Source organism: Cryptotermes secundus, unplaced genomic scaffold (genome assembly GCF_002891405.2).
Source record: "Cryptotermes secundus unplaced genomic scaffold, Csec_1.0 scaffold251, whole genome shotgun sequence".
Classification (NCBI taxonomy): Eukaryota; Metazoa; Arthropoda; class Insecta; order Blattodea; family Kalotermitidae; genus Cryptotermes; species Cryptotermes secundus.
The window spans coordinates 710,989-725,569 of NW_019744108.1; the positions used below are offsets into that span (position 1 = coordinate 710,989).

The 14,581-nt window shown below is 39.8% G+C and overlaps 1 protein-coding gene across 2 annotated transcripts in view; it reads right to left on the minus strand.

Annotated features, from left to right (window-relative positions):
• Positions 1-6,654: 6,654 nt before the first annotated feature.
• LOC111874409 (nucleolar protein of 40 kDa) overlaps positions 6,655-14,581 on the minus strand; it is a 12,556-nt gene continuing 4,629 nt past the window's right edge. For both annotated transcript variants that reach the window (XM_023869901.2, XM_033755443.1), the window contains exons 5-7: positions 12,915-13,043; positions 9,329-9,415; positions 6,655-7,070 (exon numbers count right to left, since the gene is read on the minus strand). In XM_023869901.2, coding sequence (XP_023725669.1) covers positions 6,954-7,070; positions 9,329-9,415; positions 12,915-13,043 — 333 coding nt within the window. In that variant the 3' untranslated portion in view covers positions 6,655-6,953. The remainder of the gene's footprint in view (positions 7,071-9,328; positions 9,416-12,914; positions 13,044-14,581) is intronic.

Genomic DNA, 14,581 nt, shown 5'->3' on the forward strand with positions numbered 1-14,581 from the left:
CAACATGAAAACAGACCTCAAAATAGAAACTGAAAAATTGGTTCAGAGGTTTTATGAGGAAAATGAAATACTCCTCAGAAATCAGGAGTATAGTCCAGAAGGTTAACCAAGTTCAGGCAGAGGTAGAAGCAGAACTAATAGCTGCTAGAGAAAGTGTTGACACTGTTAGGGACGATATGGAGGAGAAATTGGCTCAACAAACTTCCCATTTAAGCAGTACTGTGGAAGAATTAACTATTGAGATAAAGGATACCAGAGCTAAGACAATGAGACAAAACAGCTAGACAACAGAATCGAGTCAAACCTAAAAAGAATAAATAACCTAGACAAAGAAGTAGGCATGATAAAGAACACTATTAAGGAAAACTCTGATGTAATTTTAAGGCGGCAGGGGGAGCATGTCAAAGAGATGCAGTTACAAGCTCACGAAGAGAGAGTGTCAGGAATGAAATTGAGAAATTGAATAATCAAATCAGAGAGTTGAGAGAGCAGACATTCACAACTATGATACTGTTCCACGCACTCCCTACCCTACCGAAGAGAGCAGCGTCAATAACGACAGTGGGCATGGTGCCAGAGACATAAACCCCAACCCAAATGGATGTTACTCCAGTTTTCCAATTGCTAATAGCGGGTTAGGAAATTCAGAGCTCCTGTTGCCCCTATTTGACAACGGCTTCGAATAAGGAGTCTGGATCCGTAGCATTGTTTATTAACGAAGAGAGCTTAACTAAAAGCCCTGTCTTGGATATTTCATTGACCAGTGATATAAAGACCAAGGCTATCCTGGATTCAGGTAGCAAAGTAAATTTATTAGCACAAAGTATTTATGACAAGTTAAACCATTCGGGGATGGACATCCCTACGCTACCTTTGGAGAACATAATATTAGTGACAGCATTTGGAAAACGGTCTAATAGAGTAAACAAACAGGTGATGGTAGAATTTCACATCGAAAAGGATCTGTTTGAAGTTAACTTTTTTGTATCTCCACAGTTAGTTATTGATGCCATCCTAGGTTTTCAGTTCATGAAGGAAAATTGCATAAGTTTGAACTTTGAAAAAGAAAGTTTCACTTATGTGAAGAAGGGCTTGTATGGGAACATCATTCTATCAGCTGGTGGAAACCCTGAAGGTTGAACACAGTGACCAATTTTCCGGGAATGCTGATACTCCTTCATGCTCCTATACTGACCAACACTGCAGTGTCAACTCAGCTGACTGCAAGCTCTCCGTCTCACTATTAGAGATTCATGACTTTCAGAGACCCTGTCTTGCAGTTAGAATCAACAGAGAAGTACTACAAGGTGGATGCCAGGAACCCTGTTGACTCTGTCTACACGATCCCCACCCACAAAGGAGCCAACCGAGTCAAGGTCACTGTGTGGGGTCAACTTGGCCTGCCTGCTTGAGCACAACACGAACCTAAACAAAACCCAGAAGAACTATTCCAAACATTGATCAAGTACCTAGAATTCATGACTGCGTGACCAGGAAAATGCAATTTACTGAAATACAAGTTTCAGGTTGAGACTTATCTCCCTGTTGTTGGTTACTCTAGACCAATTCCATTTTCCATGAGACCGGCTGTCAAAGAACAGATAGCGCAAATGATGATGATATTCAAGAAATTTCCAGTTCTTTCTTAAACCCCTTGACTGTAGTCAACCGAGAAGGCAGAAAGCCCAGGATATGTGTAGATGCTCGAAAAATCAATCAGTTCACTGTTCCTCCACTGCAAGCACTACTACAAAGATTTGAAGGCACAAAATACATGTTGTCCATTGATTTGAGTTTGGCATATCTACAGGTGGAACTCCACAAAGATTCCAGGAAGTATACAGCTTTTATACAAAAGAGCCCTCTGGATTCAAGAATTCATGAGCAGCCATTATCCGAGCACTCAAACTAGCGCTAGGGAGTGACTCTGAAAGCTATGTCGTGTTTTATGTGGATGACATCCTGGTACATTCTCGATCATTTTACAAGCACTTGTCCCATCTTGACACAGTAATAAGCAAGCTTACAAAGGCTGGCTTCACCTTAAATGCGATAAAATGTCAGTTTTGCTTGGCAGAAGTCAAATTCCTGGGGCACCACATCAACAAGACAGGTCTATCGGCCAACCCTGACCACATTGAGGCCATTTTGAATTATCCAGCACCGAAAAACTGTAAACAACTACAACAGTTTCTCGAGACATGCAATTTTCACAGCCTCTTCATTGTCGGCTATGCAGGCTATGTTGCCCCACTCTTACCATTATTGAGGCAAGGGACAAAGTGGGCATGGACAGATGAAAACCAAGAAGCGTTCTTGAAGCTTCGCAATAGTTTCGCACATAGCATTCATCTAGTCCACCCACGTGAAGGACTACCCTATCAAATTTCCACAGACGCTGGCAAAATGGGTATCAGTTCAATCTTGACCCAGAAAGGCAACTCTGGTGAAACCTTAGTAGTTTCCACCGCTTTGAGTGTTGACTCCCGAGGAACAGAGATACACTACTTGCGAGCAAGAGTTGCTAGCTGTCGTCTGTGCACTCCAAAAGTTCAGAGTATATGTGGTAGGTCATCCCATCACAGTGTACTCTGACAATAAAGCTTTGTCTTTTCTAAAGAAGTGCCAGCTAACATCTGGTAAAGTGACATGCTAGATAATGCAACTCCAGGAATATGACCTGTGAGTGGAACACATCAGTGGCACTAACAACTTTTTCGCTGACACCCTAAGCAGAAACCCTGTACGATTGGAGAAGGAAGGTCAGAGCCTAGTAAGCAAACATAGAGAACTCTTAGTGGCCAAGATAGATTTCGGAACAGACAAGACCCTATTAAAGGAGTTCGGGAACTTGTCCCAGATCAATCTTTGATCCCACGCTCACAAAGATTCTTGAACAATTAGAAAAGAACCCCAGTGTATAGAAGGACAAGTACTTACTTAGAGACCACATCTTGTTCTGCAAAAATGACAAGACACACCCATACTGGATAGTACTACTCCCTAGGAACCTAGAGTACAGGGTAATAGAATATGTGTATACACTATCAGGGCATCAAGGCACTGATAAGTGTGTACAACAAATCTCACAATCATTCCACCTAAAGAATTAGGTAGGAAGGTGCGGAAGTACGTAGCACACTGTGACACTTGACAACGTGTGAAACACCCAAATAGGGCAACAGAAATTCTGAATCGATCCCACATACCAGCAAAACCAGGAGAGTTGCTGACAATAGACCTTTATGGCCCCCTCCCCACCGGGCGTGGCAGAGTTAAATATTTACTGGTATGTCTTGAAGTGTTCTCTAAACATGTCACCTTGTATTCTTTGAAATCTGCCATTACTAAGAGTTGCCTAAACAAACTGACCAACCACTACATTAAGAATGTGGTGAAACCCAATATCTTGTCAGATCACGGATCCCAGTTCATCAGCCCATCACGGAAAAAGACACTTTTGGACCTAGGCATTGAAGTCAGACACTCACCTCTCAGACACCCTGAGAGCAATCCTACCGAATGAGTAATGCGAGAGTTAGGAAAGTATGTCCGAATAAATTGTAATGAAACTCACAAATAGTGGCCAGAACTAGTGCCTCCCATAGAAAGGTGGATAAATTCCACAGTGTGTGGAACAACAGGTCATGCCCCTATAGAGCTATTAAATGGCGAAGAAAGACTGAACGTATTCAAACAAATACTAAAAGTTGGACATGATCAACAGCCAATTGAAGATGAGTTGGCTGTAAAAATATTGAAGGCTTATGCTAAAATGAAACTGAAGGCAGAGGAAAGAAACAAAAGGCAGTTAGACAAAAATAAATAGGAACCCAAATTAAATTAATTAATTTTGGTAAAATTTCAACATGCATCAGATGCAACCCAAGGAATAATGGGAAAGTTTCACCGACCATACAAAGGACCTTATAAACCCAAACATGTATGAAATACTCGACGAGAGAGGGAATTCATGAGGGTTATTTCACTTGAGCCACATGAAACCATACCTACAGGCATGTAAGAACTTGTGAATGACCTATAATGTTAGAATTCATCCGTCCATCAGAACGAGTCAAGCTATATAATTACTCTGAAGAAAAAAAATAATAAAGAGTAAGGTATTCCCAAAATTGGGACGAAATTTAATTGACTAATGTCAGGATCGGTCTTCGCTTGCTTGGAAACCAGGATCGTTCGTTCAAATCCCACTCAGGGCATGGATGTTTAGTTTGTGTGTGTGCGTTTTTCTATGTTTGTGTACAGGTAGAGGCCTTGCGACGAGCTGATCACCCGCCCAAGGAGTCCTATCGAATGTGTAAGTTCTAGAAAAACCAAAGTGAATGGAGAAGTTCATGGAAGTAGGCCTAGGCCCACTGGGGCTGTAGTGCCAAGGAAAAAAAAATGTCAGGATTGTCGCATTTGAAATGACCAGCCGTTGTATCTAGTTCTTGTACCACGTAAAAAATATATAACCTATGAAAATAGGAAATCCGCTGTGCACAATTTGGGAAGTTGGAGAATCAGAATAAATGTATACAGGTTGTCCCAGGAGGAATTGACCAAACTTCGGGAGGGTGTTCCTTATGTTAAAGTATGCCGATATAACCCAAAACACCTATGTCCAAAGTTGAACGGTTACGGAGATAATGGCCCAAGAAAAGTGTGGTCTTCTGGCAGGTCCACGCACTGTACCTCTCAGCTGAGGCCTAATTTATTGTCGCGTATCGGGTGTATAACGCGACAACTGGTGTCAGAAGTGGGATTTGGACTTACACACGTGATCAACGAGATTCGATCTCAACACGTTACACTGGTGTCAAAAGTGGGATTTGAACTTACGCACGTGACCAACGAGATTCGATTTCAAGACACGTGACAAACTGGTGTCAGAAGTGGGATTTGGACTTACACACGTGATCAACGAGATTCGATCTCAACACGTTACACTGGTGTCAGAAGTGGGAGTGAGTGTGCCATAGAATGGAAGTAATGGATGAATGGGACACAACTGGATCTTCTGGCGAGCTGAAAGGAAACCGCTCGAGACGAGCAGGTCTCAAGAGGGGAGCGGGTGTAACAGCCGGAGAACGATCACTGCAAGGAGTAGCCATCTCACTAATCGCCAAAGGGTTGAAACAGGAACACACACAACAGAGCACCACAGACAAACCACTTAACTCAGACTGACACCAGCTCACTAACAGNATACTTTTCATGCACTTATATCAAGAAAATTATACCTAGTATGAAGACTTGATTGTAATATCATATGTAGTATATCAACAAACTAGTACAGTGACAGTGTACTTGAATAAACAACTGATGTATCAACAAGGACAAGGATGCAAAGTATTATCAAGCTTAGTGTCATGTATAAACAACAACAAATCGGTGTAAAGTGATACTCATACTCCAAGTGAATTGTAAGCAATAACATTAGATAATTCAGTGCCATTATACAGTCATGTTGAAGAAGCATTCACTTTGAGATAGTGTTCAGTATTTAAAAGATAAACATTATTGTACTACTTTAACTGTACTACCATGTAACTTAGTTATAATCAATTTATGTCAATAATCAACTTATATAAGCATGTTGTAATAATCAAGTATAAGACGGCAGACGAAGCAAATCTTGTTTCAACAGTATTGAACCAAGATATGCTTGGGAGGTTGTAACCAGTCATTACCTACCGACGTAAATTTCAAAAGTTAACGTTTGTTACTTAGTACCAATTTCATACTAAATGTAACTTATGCCCAGTCTTGCATTAACGGTTCTGAGAAGTCGCAATGAGCAATATGCAGATAAGATGCTACTAGAAGGTTCTTTGATAGTCGGTGTGGTATGTTGATGATTACTCATCCCACTGCCAGCCTAATTAAGGGAAGCTTCCAGAATGCTCTTGATGTGAAAAACAATGAAAAGAAGCTTTGAGAAGGATCTGAAAGGTCCCAGAGCATTACATCATGCATCAGGTGAGTTCAAGAATATTCTTGAAGAGGAAGATTCCAGAACATTGCGTCATCCTTTAGTATTTAACCCTTCTCTGATGCGGCACGTTTAAAGGGCTAATTTGTGCACGGACGGAGGAGTTTTCTCAATTTAAATGCCTAAAGTGCNTACAAGACACGTACAAGTAATGGAAAATTAACGCTCATCAATTAGGCTGGAAGACTGTCCATTGTTGCCTAGTGCTGTGGTCATCCAAGTTTGTGTACATCATGTGTTAAAGCCTAGCAAAGTTGTAGAACTGCTGTTGTAAAGTAAACATGTAGTGTGTTGAATAAACCAAGTACTCAACTACCAGTGCTTTGTGGTGGTCTGAAGATTTCTTCGCTGGGTGTGTGATCCCTTCTCATCAAGCAAGGCCTGTTAAGCCCCGAGACAGACTCTCAAGGCTCGAACCCAGGACATCATCCTTTCCACATTACAAATACTTCGACGTGGTTACCAGACCACGTAACGGCACCCATCTCTCATATCAATAACGAAGTGCAAGTACTGCTAAAAATAGCACTCAACGTGACACATCACCAAGCCTCTAACTAAAGAACTCTCACAAGTGGCTTCCCTTAACATGGGGCAGAAAAAGTTTTGTTATATAATGTACAAATGTATCCCTTTGCTTTTCTTCACTCATAGTGCCATTTGAATATATGATGGTGAGACCCTTTGTACATCTGCATGTTTCGTTTTCAGAACTGCTGAATGAATTTCGGGGAAATTTAATAATAGGGCTCTGGACTAAAATGTTTCATATGACTCCAATATGCTGACATACAGGACAGTTATATTTTACTTATTACAGTATAATGATAATTTTACTCAAGAAGGGTTGAAACCACAACAAATGAAAGACCACTGTCATTTTATAAATGTTATATCATTGGAAATGCGTGTACAGTATGGAGTTCTCACTTTCTACATTTTGATACTTTGCAGACCATTAGTGCCTCAGTCTCTTTCGATGTTCAGAACTTGGTGACACAGAATGTTTTCGCTTCCTTCTGTGACAGCTTTCTTTATTCTGTTGCTCTTCATCAGAATTTCCACTCGATGGTTCCTAAAAGCAATATATTTGTTTTAGCAAGATACCTAATATTTTTTGGTTAGGAAAATCAGTTCCTTGTTCTTCCAAGAACCATAAATGGAATCAGCAATTTGAAGTCAGTTATCAGTTAAAAATATTTATTTAGGCATACCATATTGTGTTTATGTGACATAATTCACAAAACAATAAAGGCTGATAGTATGTTTCGAGAACTATTCAGTTGCCTTAGTAGCAGTCTACACTGAAAGTTGTGAAGTGAATTTCGTTTCGATTCATATCAGTCCAGTACAACACCTGTCATTACAAGGGGCTCAAATGTAATATAATTTTTCATAAAATAAAATAACTCATCATACAAAAGAACTGGGATATTCAGTCCTTGGGATCTACATTTACTTCAAAGAATTTTTTTATGGCATATAGTTAATGATATAAGGGAGGTTCTCACCTTTGTTGACTGGTGCTCATGCGAGACACATACAAATTTTGCTGATGAACTGATATGCCTGTTGGGCGATAACATTTGGATTCAGGAAGTTACAATTCACAGATCACAGGAAATACTGAAAATGCTGTCCCTGTTAATTGTGGACTGAGCTCACCTTCGACAACAAACTATAGAAACCAACTGCAAAAATAAACCCTGCTAGCTGGATCATGTGGCTGCATGGTGTGGATTACATTTGGTTTATAGGGTAAGCTTCAGCAACTGTGTTACCCTTCTTGCACTACACTTTGACACCCCAGTCTCTTGAGATAGATGAGTGATTTTGAAGGTGTATGTTCAAGTCTGGCTCCTATGCACTAGGTGCATATGTTTTTGTTTCTTGCATTTTAAGAGTCCCATTGATCTGAATTTATTCACCAAATTGTGAATTGTTTGTATGTTGGCAACTCTTTCATCACGAAATTTACACTGAAATTTTCGCCTATACTTTCTAGCTGATCTGTATGTCACATAGGTGTCATACAGAAATACACGTTCTAAAATATACCGCACCATGACAGAACAAGCTGATAATTTTAACTGAGAACAAATGGCTAATGGAGCTGATAACTGCCTCCAACAGCTGACAAATCATAAGTAAATTCCCATGCATGAACCGCACTGCTCGCCATGAAATATTATTATTATTATTATTATTTAACTGCAAATGGGTTTTCACCCAGTGGCAGTGGTACTACAATAAGACAACAGACAAATATCACACATAAACACGTTCAAACAAAACAGCACACAAAAATTAGTAGAAAAGCGAAACATAGTATATAATAAACTTAACAGTAATGAATGTGTAATGTCATGTTTTCATTTTTCCTTCATTTCGCTTTACTACACTTATGTAATCCTCCCATCCTTAACACTTTTCACTTCACTTTACTGTATTTTTTTCCTGATTTCCACCCCACCTTCACTTTGACTCATTTATCAATTTCCTAACCCTTTTCCTATAATGACTTGCTTTGCAGGAGAGTCCCTAAAGCATCTGAAGGTAGTTGGTTCCAGATCTGTATGGTCCTATTTACAAAGGAGTATTTTCCAATATATGTTCGTTGCACAACTAGCCAACGTTTTAAATATATTGTACAATTAATATTTTTTTCCTTTTTATATTTTTCATGCCCTTCATATCATAACAAATTGTATTACAATATTGAATTGCCAAACTATGCTCACTATGTAAATATATATTCACTTCCAACACAGCCATCAGTTGCAGGAATATGGATCCATATCATGACCATAAATTTTAATCACTTGAGTTATGTTCATAGGTACCTGATGATGACTTAAACAGTATGGTCGAAACATGTAGCACAAGTTACATTTACATTAAACAAGTAAAATATATACCTATACCAACATCAGTTACCTTCATTGAAGATATCCCCACTTTGTTTGTTGTGTCAACAGTTTTAAGTAATTAAGTACTTTATGTGCCTCACATGATTCAAAGAATAAACAAAGATTATTTTCCTAAACAATGTTTTCTGCGAGGTAGACACCAAATTTTTAAATTTGTTGGTAAATTTCAGGCTTCAAGGACATAAATTTAAATATAAGTAACAATTACAAATTTGTATAAGCTTTGGATTTGAGAGGTGAATATCAAAATTAATATTGCTGCATTCTAGTGGACTGATCTGACTCTGAAAAAGAGTCCAGTTATAGGTTTTGTTGATGTTACTGAACATTTTGTTTCAAATACTAGACAGAAAGTACACAGTCAGTGGTATAATTGATACAAAAATGGTGATACATTACTTACTTCAGAATGTGATGATGAAGTTTTTTGTCTGCGCTTCCTCTGCTTTTTATTTTTCTTAACTTTTCTGTTCCCCTTTTCCTTCTTGTGCTGAAAATTATTTAGTAATATCATTTCCATCACAGACCACCTTTTCTTAATTCATTCATACTTTCTTTGATCTAACACCTTCACTGCTGGTCACTTAAATTCAGACCTCACTTTAAATACTGGGGTTTAAAGCATATGTATGGGAATTTTGCACCATCTGTGTGGGGGGGGATGACAATTTTATATTCCCTTTAGTAGCTGATGCCATGTAGCAGCATTTGGACGTAAAAGATTTCACACAAATCTTCATTCCTTCCTGATGTTCCTTATGTGACACTCTGCAATGTCTTGTCAGTAATTATCACCTTTGGTGGTGGGAATTTGAATGAATTAGAAAACATTTTCTTCAACACTGGTGACAATGTCTTGTATTTACCAGTCACTCTCCTCAGGACAAGCACATCTTGCTTGTGTCAAAAAAACGACCTCCCCTGGTTTTAGCGTCTTAGATTGTTCAGCCACTGGCAATGAAAATGTCTGATTTTGGAGGAGGGGGCTAAATAATTGGAGAATGTGTAAAACAGTTAAACTTCACAAAAATCATGCAGTACGATCATTTGCAAACCAGCCTGATAGGTATGCCATCTCACAAACTGCTGGCAATCACCCTCATAGCGATGTGCTCTCATGTACTTCTACTGTATATAACTGTATTAATTTTGTTTCTAATGAATAATGATAAATTGGTAAGGGAATTCTGATACTAGAATAAATAATTTCATATACACTATTGTTTGTCATAAGCATTTCACTTTTGTGCCTAATTTACTCAGCCCCTAGAAGAGGTGTACTCTTGGCTTGCCCCCACTCCTGTCCTCAGGATCCAATGCCAGTGTCTCCAACCAAGTCCTTCTGAATGCTGTGACTCAACCAAATTGTTCTACACATTCTCATGTTCTTCTCTAACAGAGCTTCTGTAAGTCAGACACTGCCATAATAATCCTGGCAAGCACAGTAGTGTAACTGGTATTGGCTGCCACTGCACACTACTGTATAAATGTCTTGTGCCTGGTTTTGGCAACTCTGCTGCAATTTGTTGCTGGTTTTGTCAATGATCATCTGCGTAAAATTAGAATTATAAAATGTTCCAGATGCACAGTCAAATAGAAATAGTAGAATGTGAATTACACTGTGGGATTGAAAATAAAAGGAGAAATGGTGGGAAGATGAATGCTTTTAGCAAAACCTGGCTGACCTAATAATTGATGATTCTAAAATGTCATCAGCACTGTCTTCTGATAATTATTCTTACAGACTTGATATAGGTATAAAATCAGAATCACTAAGTTTCTCTAGTGTTACTGATCCTAGAATCTTTTCACTGCCATGACTATGATGAAAACTATGATCACAGACAAAGCTAACTGTGATCTCAAACTCTTCCTTGTAAAATTGTCCCTGTGTTTAACTAACTGAGCACTGTAAAGGCATATGGGAGAGTGAATGTACAGATTCACATACAGGGGATGAACAAAAATATGGAAACACCTTGTGACATGCATACCTGAATTGAAGTGTTTATTTTAGCGATGTTTGTAGGTCACGCTGTCATATCTGCCCAACACCACTACCTGTACAACCTGCGCAATATGTTAAAGCTTCATTTGTTGTCGAGACAGTGTTCTGTGCAATTTTTTGTTCATCACGTCAGAGCTAACAGAATTCGAATGCTGGCAAATTGTTGGGGCCCATATGGTGGGTGCTTCCGTAACCAAGGTAGCCAAGATTTCTGGTGTTTCACGAGGCACAGTATCCAAGATTATGACTGCATACAGGAGGACTGAAAAAACTGCATCCGATAAACACCAGCATGGACAGAAATGTGTGTTGAGTGATCAAGAGAGACGAACATTGTGTAGGATTGTGACGAAAAATAAGAAGACTACAGCTGCAAGACTGTTGAACTGAATGTCATGCTCAAAAACCCTGTCAGCACCAAAACAGTACAAAGGGAACTCCCAAGCAGGGTATTTCTGGACGAGCTGCAATCCCAAAGCCACTCATCAGTGATCAAAATGCCACTAAAGAGGACAGTTTGGTGCCAAAGTCATAAAACCTGGACTATGGAGCAATGGAAGACAGTCATTTGGTCAGATAAGTCCACCTTCACACTGTTTCCGACTTCTGGCCGAGTTTACATCTGGAGAATGCCATCCCAAGCTTACGATCCAGATTGTTTGCTGCAAAGAGTGAAACATGGCGGGGGTTCAATCATGGTATGGGCAGCCATATCGTGATATTCTGTCGGACCCATCATTACCCTGCAAGGTCATGTCACTGCCAATGACTGTGTGACCATTTTGGACAACCACGTCCATCCCATGATGCAAACTTTGTTTCCTAATGCTGATGCCATTTACCAAGTCAACAATGCCTGTGTTCACATAGCTCACATCATCCAGGACTGGTTTTCTGAGAACAAAGATGAAGTGTCACATCTGCCACGGCCCCCACAATCGCCAGATATCAATATTATTGAGCCTTTGTGGTTTGTTCTGGAGAGCAGTCTGCATGCGCACTATCCATCTCCATCATCGATAACAGAACTCACCATGTTTTTCAGGAAGAATGGTACAAGATTCCCTTGCAAATCGTACAGGACCTCTATTTATCCATTCCAAAGAGACTGCAAGCCAGAGGTTGTCCTACACCATATTAGTCATGGTAATGTGTTTTTTGTTGGGTGTTTCCATATTTTTGTCCATCTCCTGTAGAATTCCAAAAGACATGAACAATATTTCGATTTAATACACATACAAACTGCTATATGGGAGCCAGGATAGCACAGTTGGTATAACGACTGGCTATGGGCTAGACGACCGAGAGTTCAAATCCCGGTAGGATCAAGAATTTTCTCTTCTCCACGTCATTCAGACCGGCTCTGGGGTCGACCCAACCTCCTAACCAATGGATACCAGGGGCTCTTTCCCTGGGGGTAAAGCAACTGGGGCGTGAAGCTGACCAGTCACCTCCAGCTAGTGCCAAGGTCAAGGAAACATACATTCACTCCCCCATACACCTTCATGATGTAGTGCTTAATTAGTTAAGCACACGGGCAACTTTACCTTTTATGTTACATACTTCTACATAAAAAAGTCCACAGTAAATACTGCTTGTATTATGGTCCACAGCATATAACCCTTACTGAAAAGTTCATGTCTGGTGCCTATCTTTCTTTACTCTTCCCCCCTCCCAAATTTTGTTAAGTATCTTTATGTATTTTACTAATGTTTAACTCCTTCCAATTTGTGACAGGAATCTCACCAAAATTTCAGAAAGCCCAATATGGAACAATTATATGAACAAAAATACTGTACGCATAATCCAAGCATTTGCCTGGATGGAATGAGGAAAACCACATTATAGCTCAAGGTAGTTGGCCTCTGGACCGGAAATCAAACTCAGGACATCTTGAGTATGATACTAGACCCTTAATCATTGTTGCAGAGACTCTCACTAGAAGCACCACATACTGACACAAATTTATCTTTTCTTTTACCTTCTTTTTCTTCTTCCTTTGTTTTTTTGCTTTTATATCTTTCTCTTGAACTGTGCTAACTTTGGTTGATTGATTCTGTATATCTGGCTCTTCTTCAGGAATTAGCTCATATGTTTTTCCATCAGGACTCTATAAACCATAAAATGATGAAATGAATAATGACTACATACTCACATAATTTTTGAGTGGGGGGTGTGCAACTTCATTTCTTGTCCTAGTGTCAGAACGCTTACTGCAGGTGTTTTTTAAACAAATGCAGAGGATTATAACAACCTAGGAGAGATTACCATACTGGCCCTAATATAAGGTGAGGGTTTTCTTCAAATACTGCTTCTTAGAAAATAGTAATTGCCTTATTTTGTGGTATAACATGAAGAAGATGATCATGGGAAGTAACTCTTAGAGCTAAATCGCATAGTCACTTTGTCAAAAAAACTTTTTCCCGGTTTTTTGTATTGGAAAACTACAGAGTTGCCCTACATTCGGGCTTATACGGTAACAAAGGGCTAGAAAGATTACATGAAGAGCTTTATAATTTGCACACTTTACCCAATTATTATAGGATGTTTACATCAACAAGGATGATATGGACAAGTCATGTAGCACACAGTGAAATGATATATGAATACAAAATTTTGTTAGAAAATTTCAAGGAATGAAACCACATTGGAATCTTATGTGGAAACACATGACATCACTAAAATAGATCTTGGAGGAACAAGGCATCAAACTATGGACCAGATTCAATTGCCTACTGATGGCTCAACCCACAGGTGAAGTGCTAGTGGGGTGGGACTAAGTCCCTTGTACTGCAGCCACATCTGGCCTATTGTACCAGCCCCAGATAGGTGAGGGTGATTGTGGAGCAATTGGTGGAATGAAGATTGGCAGGGGAAACCAAAGTACTCAGAGAAAAACCTGCCCCAGTGCCACTTTGTCCACCACAAATCCCACTTGAACAGACCCCCGGGATCGAACCCAGGCCACCGTGGTGGGAAGCCAGCGACTAACCGCTTGAGCTATGGTGCGGCCATGTGAACATGTAAAATGGTCATAATAGGCAATACTAAACTAAACTCCATGGTTTCAGTCTGCAAGCAAACTATACCGACCAAGCTACCGCTGCTTGTTGGCAAAGTTAGTGCGAACTTTAGTGGATATAGGGTGTCGCATGGTCAGTACAATGAATCCTCATAGCCGTTAATTTCGGTTTTCTAGACCAGAGCCGCTATTTCCTTGAAATAGCTCCTCACTTATCCTCATGACACTGATTGAACCCCGTTTCAGACACACACGTCATCATCAGTAATCTGTCAGACGACAGGTCCACAGTCTCTTCCAACACAATTCCTCCACTTAATGCGATTTAGAGCTTTCTCCTTCAAATGACAGTATCCTCTTCTGTCCCCAAGGTCATCCAGCATCTTCTTACGTCTTCTTGTCACTTCTATCCGCCCCTCTATCTTTCCTTCAATAACTTCTTTTAGAAGGCAGTTTATGCGTAAACATGACCAATCCAATTAGTCTCCCGTTTTCTTATTTCGTGTAGGATATTCCTCTGCTCACTGACTCTAATTAACACTTCTTCATTTCTCACATAATCGGTCCAACTGATCTTCTCCATCCTTCTCCAACACCACATTTCAAAACTTTCCAGATGTTTCTGA